Below are 21,781 nucleotides of genomic sequence, written 5' to 3'. Positions count from 1 at the left end.
GAGAGAAGTGGATAGTAAGAAGTGATCAGACAAGAGGGATCTTTTTGCAGTGATGGAGATGTTCTAAAATTAGATCGTGGTGATGGTTGCACAACTTACTAAAAATAAGTGACTTGTACGCTTAGAACATGTAGGTAAATTTTATGGTAGCATAGCCAGAATGTTCCTTAGAGGCGAGGATGGCAAGACATCTTCTCACATACTTTGAACATGTTACCAGGAGAGACCGTTCCCTGGAGAAGGGCATCATGCTTGGTAAAGTAGAGGGTCAGCCAAAAAGAGGAAGACCCCCAACGAGATGGATTGACACAGTGGCTCCAATAGTGCACTTGAACACAGCAAAGATTGTAAGGATGGCACAGGACCGGGCAGTGTTTCGTCCTGTCGTACTTAGGGGCTATGAGTTGGAACCAACTCAACAGCACCTAAGAATAACAAATTATACCTCAATAAAATTGTTTTTAAAAGTGGTCAGAAATTAGCAGAGATATATTAGGTCCAACTTAATTAAAGGCTTTATCCTGTGAGAGAAAGGGAGTCACTGAAGAACTTCAGCAACTCCTGCGTTCCCTTTAGGAGTCCTTAGGATCTCCTTACTATGTTTCGTTCACATATTAGAATTACCAGGGTAGGAAGTGAAAGGTTGGGACAGTCTCTAAGCCTCTCAATTTTTAGAGTAATTTTGATGTAGGTGATTGGGAGACTACACTTTTTACATTGGGTTTAGCACCCAAAATTGCTTGGGCAGCTTCTGAAAATAAGAGAATGGATTACAAGCATGAGTAACTCTCAGCCTCCCCTCCACCCCACACTGTCCCCATAATGCTGCTCCTCTACAGTTTCTACGTAATCCTCAGGCCCTACGTTTGATTTGAGAAGAGATCTCTTATAAAGAGAACCAAAGCTTTGTTTCAGGGCCTGACCTTAGCCAAAATTGGAGGACCGTACACTAGATTGAGTAAGTATTTCTTTGAATGCCTTCTGTGAACCTGGCATTGTGCTGGGCCCCAAGGGATTCATAGAAGAAAAGCCAGACATACTTCCTGCCTTCAGGGTGAACAAACAGACACACATACAGAGACCTGACAATAGCACATGTAAGACTGAGGCAACCTCTATAAAGAAGAAATTTAAAAAGTGTTTTGGGCACTCTCATGAAAGACATGGTAAGGATGCAGCCAAGTCTTCACAGAACAGATGACCTTGGAGCTGGACCTGAAGGATTTTGATGGGCAGGGAAGAGCTTTGGAAAGGGCCTTCCAGTTTAAGGAAATGACATAAGCAAAGCTCAAGGTTTTCAAAGTCCACGATTTATTTGGTAAAGGTGAATTTCCAGTCTTTGGTGGCTAGAGCACGGGGTATATGATAAGGAAGTAGTAGGGCTGAAAAGGTAAATTAGGCCAGTTTGTGAATGACCTTCAAGTCCATGCTGAGGCAGTGGGAACTTGGTTCTGTAACAAGTTGGGAGTTACTGTTATGAAACCAGATAGTGAGCCTTTTCATATCCTGAAGAACTAAGCAGAGAGGAAAACCTCTTGTAGATTGGATTCTAAACATATGCTAGGAATAGAAAGACTGTGGTCATCATGGTGGGTCTGGGATAAACCGTTTTCCTGAACCCTCTTACTCTTTGGAATTTCTAGGCATCTGGCTCAGTTGTGGAGAACGCTGGAAGTAGAGCTGCCCAGCACGACCTGGATTCTGTGGAGGCTTCTGAGGAAACTGCAGAAATGCCATAATGTGCCCACTCAGGGGAAGATGGCCTACGTGGCTGTTGCTGTAAGCCCTTGGGCTCTGTCCTTCCAATAGCCCACCATGCTCCCCTCCTGGATGACTGGCCCAATGCCTATCTGGAGAGTGGTTTTTTTGTTTTTGTTTTTGTCCCTCTGAAAGTTTGCTTGTCATCCACAGAGGCATCTACAGTGTCTCTGCGAAGGGTAGAAGAATCTACAGTGTCTCTACCAAGAGATTGATGTGGAGGGGTGGGGGACAGGTGAAGGAATTAGTGTGGTTTCATATGTTTTACACATTTCTCCCCTTATCCTTTAAAAAGTACATATCATCATAGTTAAAGAGTAATACAGACTCGTGAAAAAAGATTCAAATGATACAAAAGAGAAAGCTAAGGCCCCTTAGAATAGGGGTTGGCAAACTTTTTCTGTAAAAAGCCAGATAGTGTATATCTTAGGCTTCACAAGCCACATACAGTCTCTATAACATAGTCTTTGGTTTTTTCAATAATCCTATAAAAATGTAAAAACCACCCTTAGTTCATGGCTGTACTATCTCCCTAGAGATGAACTTTCCAGGAGTGTTCATACATGTACAAACCTTTTGTGTACACATATGGTATACTTTTAGTTTTTTTTTTTTTTTTTCTCGCCTATCAGTTAATGATTCAGCTTTCTCTAGGCTATTATCATTTTTTTTTTTCAGCTTCCAAAATTATTTCAACATCTCTAATATGCTGTTGTCTCCTTTCCTATTCTCTCTGTTCTCATGAATTTATGCCTTTTTAAAAATGTCTATACTGTCATTTTAGTGCAGTTATAGGAGGTAGAACAGATAAAAGTATTTTACCATGTTATTTAATCATGTTATTCTATGAATTTTATATATATTAGTAAGATCATGCTACATATACTGTTCGGTGACCCACTTTTTTTCACTTAACACTGTATGAACTACTATCCATATCAGTACACAAAGATCCCTGTTACCATCTTCATGGCTGCATAGTAAGTTATTTTTAATTACCTTTTTTTTAATAGGTAATACTTACATGGTACAGAACCATTATTTAGTTATCAAGCTTCCTGTTGGTGAACATTTAGACTTTGAGCCATTAAAACAATCATACATACGTACATTTTGTTATACATATCCAATTATTTTCTTAGAATAAAGTCCATAGAAAGGGAATTCCAAGGTCAGAGGGTGAGCTTATTTAAAACTTTGATCCGTGTTCCCAGCTTGTCCTTTAGAACATCGCCTTTTCTCCGTTGCTATATCAGAATGTCTGTTTATCCACATTCTCTACACTGAAGTTAGCAGTCTCCTCACTGTTGTAATTATAATTTTGTTATTGGTAAGGTCAAATATTTGTATACGTTTTTAATTGACCACTTGTATTTCTTCCTTTTTAAAAAAATATTTTATTGTGTTTTAGATGAAAGTTTACACAGCAAATTAGATTCTCACTCAACAATTGATATACAAATCATTCTGTGACATTGATTACATGTGTCAGTACTCTCACCATTTCCACCCTGCCTGCCTCATCCTTCCAGTTTTCCTGCCCCTCCTTGCCTTCTCATCTTTGCTTTTGGGAAACGTGGACCCTGTGGTCTCATATTGTTGATTGTTTAAAGGAGCACATTCCTCACAGGTGTTATTGTTTATTTTATAGGCCAATCTATTATTGGCTAAAAGGTGACCTCCAGGAGTGGCTTCTGTTCCACTCCTGTGTCTTAGGGTGATAGTCTAGGGGTTTCTTCTAGTCTCTATCAGTCTAGTAAGTCTGGTCTTTTTTATGAATTTGAATTTTGTTCTACATTTTTCTGCCATTCTAACAGGGACCTTCTATTGTGTCCCTGGTCAGAATGGTCAGTAGTGGTAGCCAGGCATCATCTAGTTCGTCTGGTCTCAGGCTAGAAGAGGCTGTGGTTCACAATTGCTGTTAGTCTTTTGGGTTAATTTCTTCCTTGAGTCTTTGGTTTCCTTCACTCTCTTTTGCTCTAGACAGGAAAAGACCAATAGTTGTATCTTAGAGGGCTGCTCACAAGCTTTTAAGACCCCAGACGTTACTTACCAAACTAGGATGTAGAACATTATCTTTATGAACTAAGTTGTGCCAGTTGACCTAGTTGTCCCATGAGACTAGGTCCTGAGTCTTCAAACCCAGTAAATCGGTCCCACAAGGTGTTTGGATATGTCTAGGAAGTATCTATAACTGTGCCCCCTATGTGTTTTATTGTATGTATGAATATATATGTAGCACATACAAGCATGTATATACATATGCCCACAAATATACCTATATATGCACACACGTGTACTCCCATACACCTTTCCACACCCGTATAGCATATATATCTACCTATGTAACCACTCACATATCTTTTTGCTGGTTATTACTGATGCAAAATTGTATATGTTATAGCATTTACCATAAAAAAATAGTTGTCCTTTATTCTTATGTACCCCTCAGTGTCTTCATTTACCTTGGTCAAGTTGTGTTGACTTTCCCCATATTGTGTATTGCCTTTCTCGTTACCAGAATTAACACATGTCTTTATTGGGTTACTATCTAGTAAGTGATTTCCCTTCCCTTCCTCTCCCATCCTCGGTAACCATCAAAGAACATTGCTTTCTATGTATATGCCTATTCTTGACTTTTTATAAAAGTGGTATCATGCAACATTTGTCCTTTTGTAATTGACTTATTTCACTCAGCATAGTGTCCTTCAGATTCATTCATGTTATAAAATGTTTCATGGATTTATCATTATTTATTGTTATGTAGTATTCCATTGTGTATATGTACCACAATTTGTTTACCCATTCATCTGTTGATGCGCTCTTAGGTTGTTTCCATCTTTTTGCTGTTGTGAATAATCCTGCAATGAACATAGGTATGCATATGTCTACTTGTGTCACTGCTCTTATGTCTCTAGGATATATACTAGGAGTAGGATTGCTGAATCATAATGTACTTCTAGCTTTTTGAGAAAGCACCATACTGTTTCCCATAGTGGTTGTACCATTTTACGGTCCCACCAGCAGTGTATAAGAGTTTCAGTCTCCCCACAACCTCACCAGCATTTGTTTTCTATTTTTCTGATCAGTGCCATTTTTGCAAGGGTAAGATGGTATCTCATTGTAGTTCTGAGTTTCTTCTCTCAAATGGCTAATGACTGTGAACATCTCTTCATGTGTTTGTTAGCCACCTGAATGTCCTCTTCGGTGAAGTGTCTGTTAATGTCCTTTGCCCATTTTTAACTTGGATTGTTTGTTTTTTGTTGCTGAGTTGTTGCAGTTCTCTATATATTTTAGAGATTAGACCCTTATCAGATATGTCATTGCCAAATTTTTTTTCCCAGTCTGTAGGTTCTCTTTTTACTCTTTTGGTAAAGTCTTTTGATGACTGTTTGATTTTTAGGATGTCCTAGTTATCTAGTTTGTCTTCTGTTGTTTGTATTTCTTCTTGCATGACTTGTGTGCTCATGTCCTGTACACCAGTGCCTTTCAAACTTAATATGCACACAAACCTCAGTCACTTGGAGATCTTTATTAAAATACAGATTCTGCTACAGTAGATCTGCAGTGGGGCTTGAGATTCTCCATTTCTAACTAGCTCCCTACACTTTGAGTAGCAAGCCTTTATACATTTTTTCTTATTTATTAGAACATTTTATGTATTAAAAATATTGTGTTGATAGATATAATGCAATATTTTTCTAACTTTTTTGTCATTTAACTTTGTTTATGATAATCTTTGCTCTGGTTTTTTATTTGTCTGTAATTGAACCTGTTAATATTTTCCTTTATGACTTCTGAATTTCAGATTTCCCCTTACTCTGGGGTAACTTTTAATGACAACTTCACTCTTATTCCTTTTTCCCCTCATTTTCATGTCCTTACTCTAATTACCACTGTGTTCTGTCCTTGAAATAGTAGAACCAGAAAGCATGTTCTGCCACAAACATTATTATTAAAGCCAAAGTAAAATTAGGGCTAGCAGGTGTTCAGTTCTGCTATGTGCCTTTTCTACCACAGGCAACAGATGCCCTTTATGAGGTGTTTATGGGAAACAGACTCCGAGCAGCTACGTTCCGACTCTTTCCTCAGCTTCTCATGACACTGCTTATCCAGATTCACCACAGCATCGGCCTCACCATGTCTGATGTCTCCATCCCAAGTGGCCTGTACACAGACCAGGAAGTGTCTTCAGAGGTCACCCCTTTGTGGTACTGCCCATTGTGATTTCATTTACTTAACTAACACTGATTAAGCACTGGGCAGTGTGGTGGACACAAGGATAACCAAGATGTGGTCTCAACCCTGGGAGAGCTTACAGCCTGCTACTCACATGAAACATCAAGATGAAATGCCCAGGGGTCATTCTGGGATCTCATTGGTTGATTTCGGTTTTATTGCTACCAAGGCAAATTTGATCATCTGGGTCCAGAATCCCTGCAAAATAATGTATGATGTCATGCCAGTCCTTTTTAAATCAAGCAAAAGAGACAAAGACAAGCCAAATGGCTTCAAACTTACCCCAAAAACTGCTGTCTACAGCAGAATGGTTCCTTGTTTCTGTTTGCAAATGAGGAGGTATTTTTAGTCCCCCATAAGGGTTCTACTGAGACCCTTAACCCAACTCAGTAGAATTTTCTTAGTGTCACCGTAGAACATTGATTTCTTTCAGAGAAGGTACTATAATGTGGCATATTTAAAAACACCAGACTAGGAGTCAGGAGACCTGAGTTCTAGTTTTCATTCATCCATTTAACTAGCTGTGTACCCTGGGCAAATCTTTCTTTCGTGTCTCAGTTTTCTTATCCGTAAACAAGGATGTCAGGTTAGGTGATCTCCAAGGACCCTTCTAGCTTTAAGTCCAGTAAGTAGCTTGAAAAAGCAGTTGGAGGTAAATTATATCTCAATAAAGTTTTAAGGAAAAAAAAAAAAAGCAGTGGATATGGTTTAGCATCCAAGATCATTTGTTTTGTCATAGATTTCTTTTCAAACTCCTGGAGAAACCAAATCTAGTTATATTTCTTTATGCTACAAATTTATGTGAAGGACCTTTCAAGTTATTAGAGCATTAAGAATCTTTTAGGAAATCTAGATAGGAGAGAATTACAGTCAACCAACTCTCAATGCATAGCCCCCCTCAGTGAGAGCGGGGTGACTGTGTGACAGTAAGTTGGAGGAACCTCTTCTAGTGACCTGTACTGTTTCTGTTTGATTTAGCTTTGCCATACAGGCTACAAAGACTCTCCTGCTCAGAACATTGTGCTGGCAGGAATTCAACATCATGGAAAAGAATAAAGGATGGACCCTGCTGGAAGGAAAAGATTGTCATCTTCAGGGAGTATCTCTCCTTGCCAAGTAAGGCTTCTTTGACGTGCATATATCCACCTGCCCTAAATCAACATTGTTTTAGATTTTTTTTTTTCCCTTCATTTTTAGTCACCACGGCCACCAAGTTTGAATAACCTCCTTATAACAGGGTGGGCAAATACCCATAATGCCAGGCAAATTTTTTAGAGATCCTGTCCCTGCTATCCTCTCTTGTGCACCTGAAGCTGGGCAAAAAGTTTAGAGGGGCCCTGGCCATGGACAAGTGCAGTCCGGATGGTAGCACCTCTGAGAGTTGTTGTGTCGGTATTCTGTTTTGCAGTGCTTTGCTGGAAAGAAATCACCTCCTTGCACATAAGGTCATGTACTTGTTAGTCCCTCTTCTTAACCGAGGGAACGATAAACATAAAATCACATCTGCAGGCTTTTTTGTGGAGGTAAGACCTATTTTTTTTTTCAAGACCCATTCTTTAGAAGTTGGATTCAGGAAGCCCATAAAGGAGCAGCACTTGCCTTCCTAGACTACTTTCAACTTAGTGGCAGGCTGGGGTCCGTTTCAGGTGTGAGATAGAAATATTTTTCAGATTTAAGCCTACCAAAATTCTTCTTTCCACTTATATACTCATTATTCATCATTCCTTGCATACCTACAGTGTAAACATCACTCTGTAGTGTATATGCTGTAGAGATTTCAGAGGAAAATACATATTTTGAAGTTGGTGGGAATGTAGTTCACCTCATGAAGAAGAGCTTAAAAGTAACTTCTTAGGCTGATTTCTGGGTTTTTTCAGCTTCTCCAGAGTCCAGTGGCTAGGAGACTGCCCAGCATATACTCTGTTGCCCGCTTGAAAGACTGGCTACATCATGGGAATAATCTCTTCAGAGCTCTTGGCCTGAGAGGCCTGTGCTATCTCCTCAGACACCAGGAGATGGTAAGAGGGGTCTCTGAAACCACTGATTCTCCAGTCATAAATTAAACATATGCCAAAAAGATACCCAGGAAACTAGAAACAGCTATTGCCCCTGAGGAAGAAAATTGGAAAGCCTAGGGACAAGAGTGGGTAAGAGGTCTTTTTCACCATATACCCTTTTGAACTATTCAAATTGTATACCTAAGAAATACGTAAATAGTGACTATTAAAAATTAATGGAATCAAAAGAAACAAAAAGTCCAAGTCACATGTATTCATAATATTTGAAACCTGCAGTTTGTATAGGAGATACCCTCATTATCATCACAACCTGGGCAGCATTCAGGTGTCCTTTATGCCTTGTACGATATTACCCCGTAGGGTAAATTGGACAGGCCATTCTATCTGCCCACAAGGAGATTATATCATCTAAGACAAAGATCACTGACATTCATACTGAAAGAGACCTTATCTTCCACAGACCTAGCTAGAAACAAAGCCTTGGTCAGAAGAGAGTAACCCCTGATGCTTCAGCTTTATCAGTTGGGTTCTATTTATTTTATCTAAAAATACGTGTATGTATCTGAAGCAAAAATGACAAAATTAATATGTGTTAATTCTGCTAGATTGGATGCATGTGTATTTGTCTCTTAGTTCTATGTACTTTTTTACATGTATGTTTTAGTCTTTAAAATGCTGAGACTGCTTCCTTTGGAGTGGGCGGTCTCAGAAGAGCAGAATCTCAATTCAGAATGGGAAGGATATGAATTCCTGCCAAGAGATTTTCTAGCCTTTGTTTGGATACCTTCCAAATGACCTGAGCTAGCCATTCCACTTTCTCTCATTGTTAGGAGAGTTCTTCCTTAGATTAAGCCCAAGTCCATATGCCTGGATCTCCCCAATCTGACCCCATTTCTGCCTTGTGAGGTGACTTATAACAGCTCTGCTCCCTTTTCTACATATCAACTCTGCCAATACTGAGAGACACCAAGCATACCCTCTTTACGTCTCTGTTCTTGACTATTCCCCCCTACCAAAACTGAACAAGCATCAGGTACTGAGTAAAAGTAGGGAGCCCTCCTTTTGGTACCAAATGATATGCTGTCGGGAGAGGTGGTGATGTGCTGTGTTTGGGCACACAGAGGGAAGATATCAAGAGGCTGCTACCATGCATCTTAGACAGCTTATGTGAAACCGACGAGAGTATTGTGTTGTTGGCCATCCAGATACTCCTGCACTTTGTCCGTTCAATGGATTTCACCACCTTAGCTGCCATGATGAGGACGCTGTTCTCCTTATTTGGTGATGTAAGACTGAGGGGGCGAGGGTAATTGGCATAGCAGTAAGTAGAAGTTGGGATAGTAATAAGTAACACTCTGTTTTATATAGTGCTTTTTTACTTTCAGAGCACTTTCAAATATCCTCTCTTAAGACCCCCCCCAGGTAACCATGATGTTGGCAGGGTGATGTTATTCTCATTGTGCAGATAAAAAATACTGAGACATAAGACTTGCCAAGGTACCACCCCGTTTCATGGGATGGGGAAGAAGCTTGTTCCTTTCAAGGAACAATCGGGACTGGGCCAAATGGTGAACCATACATATGTCCCCATCCCAAATGCAAAAAATTTTTCAAAAAGAAATACATGGAGTAAAATGAACAGCATCCTTGGAAGAGTAAAACATACCAAGGCTGGGATTTTTAGTTGTAGCAAAACAAGTTGCGTGAATAGTTAATACCAGTATCAGGCACAAGCTGTGATGACCACAGGTGGGACCATACCCATTTCTCATTTGTAGAGAAAGAGAAGGGCAAGTAGTGCCAAATCAGCAAAGCTTGCTATCTCTAGATATCTTTATCTTCCTACCCTCAGCTAAATACAGCCAAATAGTCTCATGTTAGGACTGACTTTCCAATCCGACTAGATTCTTACAAACTAAGCATGCATACCTTCAGTGAGCTCCTTTCCTCTGGATACTTCCATCATAGGTGAGACCTAATGTTCATCGTTTCTCCATGACTCTCTTTGGAGCTTCCATAAAGTCTGTGAAATCCACAGATAAGAAGGGTGTAGAGAACCAAGTCTTGGACAGCTTGGTCCCACTACTTCTGTATTCTCAGGATGAAAATGATGCAGTAGCTGAGGTAAGGCCTACCATCAACTTCTTCCAGCCCTGACTAACTTCAAATCCAGAGCCAAATCTGCAAATAAGTGTTCATGTCTTTGAAAGTAGGGACTATGTGGTACCATCTTTGTATTCCCCATAGCATCTAGCACAGAGCTACCTTTCAATTGTTTTGCCTAAGTGAATTGTGTGAAAAAGCTTACTCTTTATTTCTATATAGCAAATTATGATCCTTTGTGGGTACAAATAATAAATTATACCTCTTTGTAGCCCTATCCCAATATTCAGCATAGCACAGAGTCCTAAATACATAGTCCAACTCAACAAACTCTTACTTATGACAATGATACTATTCCATTATCTTTAATCTTTCACTTTAAGAACTGCTTCATGGCCTTGAGACAAATAGACTAAGCTGGAGATAGTAGCTTCTCTGACAATCTGGAGGAGCCTATACCTTGCCTTAACTTTCCAAGGATTTCTGCCATAAGAGTTGTGGTTTCCCATTTAAGCCACCCTAGTCTCAACTGGGAGCTGGGTGGGAGGTTGGAAGTGTCATCATCTTTAGTACTGTCCCACAGCTCCGAATTCTGTCCATGCCCAAGTGCTAACTATGACCGCCAGTAATGGCTACCCAGGGAGATAGGTTTAGACCACAAGGATTCTGGAAGAATGGGTGAGCACTCACCTCAGGTGTTCCCCCTTACAGAAATGAAAGCTCAAGTTCTTCAGGTTCAGAAACAGGAATCTTGTTATGGAGGAAATTTTATGGTACTGTAGACATAAATATGAAATATTTCAGACTGCCAGTAAAGTATAGAGCAGAGCTTCCCAATGAGGTGATAGAGAAGTATGCCCTATAGGGATTACAGATATGTGGAAGTATTGCCCCCTCTCCCCAACCTTTGGCAATCAGGCAAAGCCTAGAGCAGCCAAAGCTCTGGGCTTTTCCTCAAACTTTGAACAACCTCTATCCGCTTCTTTCAAGACTCCTCAGAGGGCAGCCCAAGTAGAGAGGAGGGTCTAGCATTAAATGAGCTGGGAATTACTGGTGCAGAGAATAACACAATGAACACCCATATAGCCACCACTTACTGTAAGGAATAAAACATGCACCTATCCCCAATTGAATCCTACCCAAGAAAAATCATTCTGAATCTTTTTTTTCATTCTTGTGGTAAAACTTTATGTTATATCTTTCTATAAATAGCTTTCTGCAACTGTTTGTTGTTGTTTAGTATTTATGAGATTTATCTGTTGTATAGCTCTTGTTTATTCATGTTGAATGCTATATAGTATTCCATCATATGAATATGCTGCAACTTATCCCATTCACTTATTCCTAGACATTTAGATTGTTTTCAATTTTTTATTATTACAAACAATGCTGCAATGACCATTCTTGTACATATTTCTTTGAGCACATGTGTGAAAGTTTCTTAAGTATATAAACCCACAAGTGGAATACCTGGGTATCTTTAACTTTACTAGATATTGACAAATTATTAAACAAAACAGCTGAACCAATTTGTATTCCCATCAGTCTCCAAATGACTTTTTTTCCTTCATCTTTTTTTTTCTTTTTTAATTTTTATTGTGCCTTAAGTGAAAGTTTACAAATCAAGTCAGTCTCTCATACAAAAATTTATATACACCTTGCTATATACACCTAGTTGCTCTCCCCACCCTCTTTCTCCCCACCCTCCATTTCCGTGTCCATTCAGACAGCTTCTGTCCCCCTCTGCCTTCTCATCTCCCCTCCAAACAGGAGCTGCTCACATAGTCTCATGTGTCTGCTTGATCTAAGAAGCTCACTCCTCACCAGTATCATTTTCTATCCTATAGTCCAGTCCAATCTCTGTCTGAAGACTTGGCTTTGGGAATTGTTCCTGTCTTGGGCTGACAGAAGGTGTGGGGACCATGACCTCCAGCGTCCTTCTAGTCTCAGTCAGACCATTAAGTCTGGTCTTTTTATGAGAATTTGAGGTCCGCGTCCCACTGCTCTCCTGCTCCCTTAGGGGTTCTCTGTTGTATTCCCTGTCAGGGCAGTCATCAGTTGTAGCTGGGCACCATCTAGTTCTTCTGGTCTCAGGCTGATGTAGTCTCTGAATTATGTGGCCTTTTCTGTCTCTTGGGCTTGTAATTACTTGTGTCTTTGGAGTTCTTCATTCTCCTTTGCTCCAGATGGGTCGATACCAATTGAGGCATCTTAGATGGCTGCCTGATAGCGTTTAAGACCCCAGACACCACTCTCCAAAGTGGGATGCAGAATGTTTTCTTAATAGATTTTATTAGGCCAGTTGACCTAGATGTCCGCTGAAACCATGGACTCCAAGCCCCACCCCCCCACCCCCGCTACACTGGCCTTCAAAGTGTTCAGTTTATTCAGGAAACTTCTTTGCTTTTGGTTTAGTCCAGTTGTGCTGACCTCTCCTGTATTGTGTGTTGTCTTTCCCTTTACCTAAAATAGTTCTTGTCTACTATCTAATTAGTGAATATCCCTCTCCCTCCCTCCATCCCCACTCTCATAACATCAAAGAATGTTTTCTTCTTTGTTTAAACTATTTCTCGAGTTCTTACAATAGTGGTCTCATACAACATTTGTCCTTTTGCAACTAAGTAATTTCACTCAGCATAATGCCTTCCAGATTCCTCCATGTTATGAAATGTTTCATGGATTCATCATTGTTCTTTATTGATGAGTAGTATTCCATTGTGTGAATATACCATAATTTTATTTATCCATTCATCAGTTGACGGGCACCTTGGTTGCTTCCATCTTTTTGCTGTTGTAAACAGTGCTGCAGTGAACATGGGTGTGCATATATCTGTTCATGTAAAGGCTCTTATTTTTCTAGGATATATTCCAAGGAGTGGGATTGCTGAATCGTATGGTAGTTCTATGTCTTTAAGGAAGCGCCAAATTGATTTCCAAAGTGCTTGTACCATTTTACATTCCCATCATTTTACATTCCCACCAGCAATGTATAAATGTTCCAGTCTCTCCACAACCTCTCCAGCATTTATTATTATGTGTTTTTTGGATTAATGCCAGCCTTGTTGGAGTGAGATGGAATCTCATTGTAGTTTTGATTTCCATTTCTCTAATGGCTAATGACCATGAGCATTTCCTCATGTATCTGTTAGCTACCTGAATGTGTTCTTTAGCGAAGTGCCTGTTCATATCCTTTGCCCATTTTTTAATTGGGTTATTTGTCTTTTTGTTGTTGAGTTTTTGCAGTATCACATAGATTTTAGAGATCAGATGCTGATCAGAAATGTCATAGCTAAAAATTTTTTCCAGTCTTTTTACTCTTTTGGTGAAGTCTTTGGATGAGCATAGGTATTTGATTTTTAGGAGCTCCCAGTTATCTAGTTTCTCTTCTGGTGTTTGTGCATTGTTAGTAATGTTTTGTTTACTGCTTATGCCATGTATTAGGGCTCCTAGAGTATCCTTATTTTTTCTTCTATGATCTTACATCCTTTTAGATTTTATATTTAGGTCTTTGATATATTTTGAGTTAGTTTTTGTGCATGATGCGAGGTATGGGTGTTGTTTCATTTTTTTGCAAATGGATATGCCAGCACCATTTGTTAAAGAGACTGTCTTTTCCCCATTTAACTGACTTAGGGCCTTTGTCAGATATCAGTTGCTCATGCGTGGATAGATTTATGTGTGGATTCTCAATTCTGTTTTGGTTTATGTATCTGTTGCTGTATCAGTACCAGGCTGTCCTGACTACTGCGGCAGTATAAACCAAAAAACTAAACCCGTTGCCATCGAGTAGATTCCGACTCATAGCCACCCTATAGGACAGAGTAGAACTGCCCGTAGAGTTTCCAAGGAGCGCCGGGTAGATTTGAATTGCCGACCTTTTGGTTTACAGCCGTAGCACTTAACCACTACGCCACCAGGTGGCAGTACAATAGGTTCTAAAATCAGGTAGGGTGAGGCCTCCCACTTTGTTCTTTTTCAGTAATGCTTTAATTATCCGGGGCCTCTTTCCTTCCATATGAAGTTGGTGATTTGTTTCTCCATCTCATTAAGAAATGTCGTTGGGATTTGGATCGCTTTTGGTAGAGTGGACATTTTTACAATATTAAGTCTTCCTATCCATGAGCAAGTTTTTCCACTTATGCAGGTCTCTTTTGGCTTCTTGCAGTAGTGTCTTGTAGTTTTCTTTGTTTAGATCTTTTACATCTCTGGTAAGATTTATTCCTAAGTATTTTATCTTCTTGGGGGCTACTGTAAATGGTATTGATTTGGTGCTTTCCTCTTCGATGTTCTCTTTGTTGGTGTAGAGGAATCCAACTGATTTTTGTATGATTATCTTGTATCCCTATACTCTGATGAACTTTTCTATTAGTTTTAATAGTTTTCTTGAGGATTCTTCACGGTTTTCTGTGTATAAGATGATGTCATCTGCAAATAGAGATACTTTTACTTGCTCTTTATTTTTTTATCTAGCCTAATTGCTCTGGCTAGGACCTCCAGCACAATGTTGAATAAGAGTGGTAATAAAGGGCAACCTTGTCTGGTTCCCGTTCTCAAGGGGAATGCTTTCAGACTCTCTCCATTTAGGATGACATTGGATGATGTTGGCTTCCAAAGGATTTTTTATGGCCCAGATATGTAGTAGATCTGGGACAAAATATTTGTTTGGAGACTCATCATGGGAGGCATTTTAAGAGCAATGAGCTGGAGAGGAGTTTGAGTTGTTAAATTTCGCTTGGATGTCTGGATCAGGAAGGGAACTCTCTTGAGGTCTTTCCAACCTAGAGATTCCACAAGGATGATAGGAAGAGGGGCTGTTCTTCCCTCTGTAGAGTGACAGGAAAATGACATAGGAACAGCTGGTAGGGGTGGGAGCTTGGGATAGTGAATATTCCTGCCCAGAGCTCTGGTCTGCACATTTCATCTGTAGCTCTCTCTTTTGCCCTAGCCCAATGGTTTCTACGTTCCACTCCCTAGAACCCCAGAGGGTTTATAAATCCCTTTTAGGGACTGTTTGGGGAAGATAGAGGAGGAGGGCAAGACTCTGGTTCTTTCTCACCACTCCCCTCTCTTCAATCAGAGTAATCCTAAGTTTATCAGCTTTTCATATTGGGTTTTAGTGTCAGTGTTATTTGAAGAAAGGTGACCTCAGCTAAAAAATGTTTTAAAATGATGATTAATGATAATCCTTTTCACAGGAAAGCAGGCGAGTCTTAAGTATATGTGCCCAGTTCCTGAAGTGGAAGCTGCCCCAAGAGGTGTACTGCAAAGATCCCTGGTACAGCACACCTGATGAAGTTGGAACAATCTGCAAATTTTTTGTATGTGAGCAATGATGGCTTTGTCAAGTCTCTAATATGCTGACAGGCTTTTTTTTCTGACATAGTTTTTAATGGAGGAAAATGGCATAGAGGAATCATTTCCCATCCCTTTCTACATCAGCAGTTGATATCTATGAACTGTTTTGTGCTGTGGGTCTATTTTCCTATAATTCCCTCCTAATTGAGTCATAAATTCACTTTTTTATTACCACCCTTCCTCACAAGAAAACTGGTGAACTCTTGGGAGCTCCATTAACCTCTGTCAGAGACTAGAAGGTCAGCCTAATAGTAAATGCTAAAAAAATTGCTTGTGGACTGAAGTGAAATGGAATTACATGTTGCTTTTCAGCAATCTCTAATCCTTTTTTTGGATGTAAGTGGATTGTTTTACTCTTCATCAGAGCATGTTCAGGGAACCTCAGTGAGGGCTGCTATGCTGTTATGGCCATACAGCATGATGACAGCATGCCACTGGCTCTGCCAGGACCCAGATGATATCCTTTCTTCTGACAAATTCGAAAAAGGCCAGTGCAGCTGATCTTAGGTACAGGCATACATCAGGGCAGCCTCAGGAGGCCCATGGTTATTCTAGACAGCTGATTCTAGAACCACCTGAATCCTACCAGAAACACCCTAAGACTGACTATTCCCAGGAATCTTCCATACCTATAACCTGTTTAGGACCCAGTACGGACTCTTCTGATCATACTTAGGGGGCTTCAAAACTCACAATGCCCTTGTGTCAGACTTTCAGGTGAAGATTTTCTCTTGGATCTGTAGCCAAAGCTATACCTGGTGCACTGATGACAGTATTTACAGCAGGAAATTTGGTGTTCTTGAGGAATAAGACTACAGATTGTCCATGTTAAAGTATAAATTCTATAAATTCTCACTGAAGTTCCTTGAACATGCTCTGATGGAGAGTAAAACAATCCACTTATATCTATGCTTCCCCTCCCATCCATGAGGTGTCTACCCTTGAAGGAATACACTGAGAAGTGTACTCATTCATCCAGTAAGCATAGCACATCCAGTGTACAACAAGCTGTAAAGAACCCAGAAACTTCCTGAGGGGAGCTTGTAAGCAAAATAAAATCTCCACAGAAAAGTAAATAGAAACACAAGGTAGGAAATATGTGCCAAGAGAGGAGTACCTGAGAAACACTCAGAGCAGAGTTAGGTCAGGTAGCAGAGAGCAGTCAGGGAAGGCCTCATAAGGAGCCAGGGCTCCAGGTGAAACTGAGAGCAGAGATTTAGATACAGGGATTTCTGCAATACTGCAGGTACAATATGCAGCATGAGTGGGCATGAGCAAGGTACATTCAGAGGGTTTAACTTTGTCTAGGGACTTATTATTGTGGCATGATATTCATTAGCAACCATAGTTATTTCAAGCACTATACTGTGTATGGATATTTAATATAATCCCTGACCCTGGTAGCCACGCTGAGGCTGATAAAGACAGTGCTGCTACTTGACTGCTTCACATTCCTTTTTTTTCCCTCCACTTAGGGGAAAAAATGCAAGGGGAAAGTTAACATCCTCGCCCAAGCACTGATATACTCCAAGAATGCAAAACTTTCCATCAGAAGAGCAGCCGCGTTGTTTGTAGGTACACAGAAAATTTTTCATTTCTACAGTCAGTTTTATCCCATACTTTCCCGAATTATGTTGTTGAGTATCCCCATTCTTTTTGAAGATGACCTTAAAAATACTTCTAGGAGAAAGGGTCCATGTGACCTATATGTAACTACCAGGCACTTTTGGAATCTGCCTCATTATCAAAAGGTCATCTGCCAACTGCTTAGATTTTCCAAGCAGTTGGAAACTCTTAAGGAAACCCTGGTGGCGTAGTGGTTAATGGTACAGCTGCTAACCAAAGGGTCGGCAGTTCAGATCCACCAGGCGCTCCTTGGAAACTCTACGGGGCAGTTCTACCCTGTCCTATGGGGTCGCTATGAGTCAGAATCGACTCGGCGGCCCTGGGTTTGGGTTTTTTGGAAACTCTTAGGTATTAGTTTCTAAGAATAAAATCCAGATGACAGACTCACTGACTTTATTCTGCATTTAGGGCTGTTATCAAAGTACGTGGATCACAATGAGCTCAAGACAAAGGGTACTGAATGGATAGAGTATGGTAAGTTATCTTGGAAGATATCTCAGGTATCTTGGAAGGTATCTGAGGCAGTGACTGTGAGCAGGGCTGCTTTAATTCATTGTGATGAAGCTGAGACTCTGGGATCCAGAAACCTGACTTTTGCAGTAATAAAGCCCTTGGTGACTTCAGCTGAATAACTATCTCATCCCAGTCCGGTTCCCTTTATAGAAAAGGACATAACCCTATTGGTCTGGAAACCAGCTTTGATGAATGTCTCAGGGACAGTTCCTGAACTTTGTCAGGAATAACCTATTACTTAGAAATGCTATCTAGTAAATTATGATGATACCTCACAAGTAGCACAGAGGTGACTGCAGTGCTTTTTCCTATAAGGTGTTAATAGAGATGCTTTATAGTCATATAAAGCAACTATCATGCAAATGGTTTTCTCTATTGTCAGTGAGTGAAAATTTTCTGTAATTGTACGCTTTTGCAGATTTGGCACTTAAAGAATTATTTCCACTTAAGAAATAGTCTTACAATTAGAAAAGGCCACGAAATGCTCAGTCTCACAGTTCAAAAGTATGTACCTTGAGAACCAAATTAAAATCCTGAGCGATACACCGCCTTTAAAATAAAAATATATAACTGGTAAAAAAAAAAAAAAAAGCTAGACACTGCTTGTTTAAGAAAGATTATGCCACTTTTCTGTAAAAGTCTCTCTCCCACTTCCTCAAAGATATCAGAAGCAAAATGAAAGGAAAAAGCTGTGTAGATGATTTTATTCTATGGAATAGGATTCCATATGGCTGATTCTATTCAATTAAAAAGAAATTGTTTTCCAATCTACAGCATTGGGGAACTGAAGCTCCTTTTCCATTCAAAAGTCATCTATACAGAAGAGCTAGAAAATTATATACATATATTTTAGGTTGAACTATATGAAATTGCCATTTTGAGGGTTGAAAACAGTCAAATATTAGCAATTTCATGTGGACCAACCTTATGGAATAATACTACCCTCTTCCTTCTGTAGCAGTGATTTATCCGTTTTAGAAATAAGGCATTCTCGTACTCTTTTTTGAGGAGGCTTAAGTCATTTACCACAGGTAATTTTAAAGCTAAATTTAAACAGAAAAATAACAAGATTTTAAATATCAGTATAACCAATTTCATGACAGAGTAGGCTTCAATTCCTTTGGATTTCAAAATTGATATCTGCTCCCTCATTTGTTCTGTGGGACATGTAGATGGATCTCAGTGCAAGAACTGAAAGAAACTAAAAAAGTATTTTTTTTTTTTTAGAAATAAACATGATGAATTTAAAGGCTAAAACCCTACTTAAAAAATAAAAATTTCAAACAATGAAGATGTCGCGAGCATTTTTGAGGCCTAGAGAATTAGAAATTAAAAACAGAGCCTTTTCTAGGCCTGATACCAAAGACAGATCCATAAAGTAAAGAATGACAAATTTATCTACATAAAAATTTAAAAACCCAACTTTGGAAAAAAACACCTATACAAAAGTGAAAATCAAACAGTAATATGGGAGAAAATATTTGCAACATGATAAAGGGTTCGCATCCTCAAAACAAACCAGTAGATTCTCAGAGGAAAGTAGCAAATAATATGAATAAGCACTTCATAGAAGAATTACAGATAGCCAATAAATAGATGACAAGTATTTAATATTACTAGTAACCAGAAGTTTGCAAAATAAAATAATGATGAGATGCCAGTATTAGTTTTTCTGTCAAAATGGCAAAGATTATTGATTAATACTCAACATTGAAACTGACATTATCACACACTGTGCTGGTAGAAATATAAATTGATACAACATTTATATAAAGAAGTATGGCAATATGTATTATCAAAACCCTTTAACATATCAACCCTTGCCGAATCAATCCCACTTCTAGGAATTTAAACTGTGAAAATAGCAGAAAGAGTTACAGGAATGTTCATTTCAGTTATTTTAGAATAGGAAAGATGGGAAACATCCTAGATTGAAAACAATAGGGAATTAATTAAATAAATTATAGCATATCAATATTATAAAATCATATGTAGCTATGAAAAATATTATAAAAGATTTTTAAATGACTTGGATAAATGGTAATGCGATATTATTAAATAAAACAAGCAATTATTTATTAATATGTAGGCACAGATATGGTTCTATTTGTGCAAAGAATAAAAGTATACATGTATAAATAAATGCATAGAAAAAAGACCCTCAAAATAACAGTGGCTGTCGCTGTCGTTGTTGCTATTAGGTGCCATCAAGTTGGTTCCGACTCATAGCGACCCTATGCACAACAGAAAGAAACACTGCCCGGTACTGCGCCATCTGCACAATTGTTGCCATGCTTGAGCCCATTGTTGCAGCCACTGTGTCAGTCCATCTCGTTGAGGGCCTTCCTCTTGTTCTCTGACCCTGGTTATCGCTACATTATGGGTGACTCTGATTTTCTTCTATTATATGTGTTGTCTAAATTTTCTACACAGTGCCATAAGAAAACGTAAAAGCTAAAAGTTTTTTTTTTTTTTTTAATTTAAAAGGGAATAATGATTTAAGAGTAACATCTAAGACCAACACAAGAATTTAGAGATTAACAGTATTAGACATAGTTTGGCAGGTCTAGATAATTTGACTTTAGGCAGAATACTTAGCAATGTGACTATGCAGAAAAAACGTTTGGCAACTTAGAACCAGTTTCCTTGAAATTGATCCACAGATGTATAAACTTTCAAACGCAGACTTGGAAAAACTTATCCTTTTATCTCAGCTGCTGAAGGTGTATTGGTTGCTTCGGGTCTGGACCAGTATTCATTTCCATAGATCTCAGGGGCTTTCTTCTCCAACCTTGGTTCTCTTGCTTCTTAGATTTGAGAGATATGCTGCATGACCCTGAGCCCTCTGTGCGCATCTTAGCCTCCCAGGCTCTGTTCCGAGTCCAGAAGGCGAAGTCAGAACCTGAACCCAGGCAGACAGTTTGCAGGCTGAGGAAGCTCATGGGCTGTCTTTCTACCTAGAAATGCAAGGGAATCTACACCAGGTAAAACCAATCCTTTCAGAACCCACAGAAGCAACTACTATCCTTTTTTTATTTCCCCCAAACTTAAAACAATGCCAGCATTAAGCTATTTCCATCCCTTCATTACCTCAGAACATATTTTTTTTTGTTGACAAAACCTTTAAGGAACCCCCCCAACCCCCGTAAAAACTATTGCCCTGAGGAAATCTTTAAACCTTAAACCAAAACTATCCCCTGAAATCACCTTTAAACCAAACAATAAAAAATATATATAGCTTAGTTAGAAAAGACTGCCTTGAGCATTGTGTTCTTTTAAAGAATTGTCTATATGTGGTTGAATTGTCAACAGCAGCTCAAAAGGTTAGATGAGAAACTTACGGGGGGAGAGAGTTTGTGTTATGATGGTGAAATAATTTGGAAGAGGATATCAAAAAAGGTGGCACCACAATACAGGAGAGGTCAGCACAAATGAACTAAACCAAAAGCAAAGAAGTTTCCTGAATAAACTGAACACTTCGAAGGCCAGCGTAGCAGGGGCAGGGGTTTGGTTTCAGGGGACATCTAAGTCAATTGGCATAATAAAATCTGTTAAGAAACATTCTGCATCTCACTTTGGAGAGCGGCGTCTGGGGTCTTAAACGCTAGCAAGCAGCCATCTAAGATGCATCAATTGGTCTCAACCCACCTGGAGCAAGCAAGAATGAAGAACACCAAAGACACAAGGTAATTATGAGCCCAAGAGGCAGAAAGGGTCACATAAACCAGAGACTACATTAGCCTGAGACCAGAAGAACTAGATGGTGCCTGGCTACAACCAATGACTGCCCTGGTAGGGAACACAACAGAGAACCCCTGAGGGAGCAAGAGAGCAGTGGGATGCAGACCCCAAATTCTCATAAAAAGACCAGACTTAATGGTCTGACTGAGACTAGAAGGACCCTGGAGGTCATGGTCCCCAGACCTTCTGTCAGCCCAAGACAGGAACCATTCCCAAAGCAAACTCTTCAGACAGGGATTGGATTGGACTGGACTATGGGATAGAAAATGATACTGGGAAGAACTAGTTTCTTGGATCAAGCAGACACATAAGACTATGTTGGCATCTCCTGTCTGAAGGGGAGATGAGAGGATAGAGGGGGTTAGAAGCTGGCTGAATGGACATGAAAAGAGAGAATAGAGGGAAGGAGTGTGCTGTCTCATTAGGGA

At 39.5% G+C, this 21,781-nt stretch overlaps 1 protein-coding gene across 7 annotated transcripts in view; it reads left to right on the top strand.

The window, feature by feature from the left end:
- The window catches only part of MROH8 (maestro heat like repeat family member 8), a 91,415-nt gene that overhangs the window by 66,129 nt on the left and 3,505 nt on the right, over positions 1–21,781 (top strand). For 5 of the 7 annotated variants that reach the window (XM_064276055.1, XM_064276054.1, XM_064276060.1 and 2 more), the window contains 10 exons: positions 1,644–1,779; positions 5,779–5,969; positions 6,976–7,113; positions 7,406–7,520; positions 7,875–8,015; positions 9,137–9,301; positions 15,314–15,436; positions 16,949–17,048; positions 17,508–17,573; positions 20,425–20,596. In XM_064276055.1, the coding sequence (XP_064132125.1) occupies positions 1,644–1,779; positions 5,779–5,969; positions 6,976–7,113; positions 7,406–7,520; positions 7,875–8,015; positions 9,137–9,301; positions 15,314–15,436; positions 16,949–17,048; positions 17,508–17,573; positions 20,425–20,573 (1,324 nt within the window). In that variant the 3' untranslated portion in view covers positions 20,574–20,596. Of the gene's footprint in view, positions 1–1,643; positions 1,780–5,778; positions 5,970–6,975; positions 7,114–7,405; positions 7,521–7,874; positions 8,016–9,136; positions 9,302–9,983; positions 10,140–15,313; positions 15,437–16,948; positions 17,049–17,507; positions 17,574–20,424; positions 20,597–21,781 lie in introns of those variants that run through there. The other 2 variants (XM_010591667.3, XM_064276056.1) reach the window with 2 other exon arrangements.

This window comes from Loxodonta africana, chromosome 24, assembly GCF_030014295.1.
Source record: "Loxodonta africana isolate mLoxAfr1 chromosome 24, mLoxAfr1.hap2, whole genome shotgun sequence".
NCBI lineage: Eukaryota > Metazoa > Chordata > Mammalia > Proboscidea > Elephantidae > Loxodonta > Loxodonta africana.
Note: the sequence above shows the minus strand (reverse complement) of the source record. Positions and strands in the feature narration are given on the sequence as shown.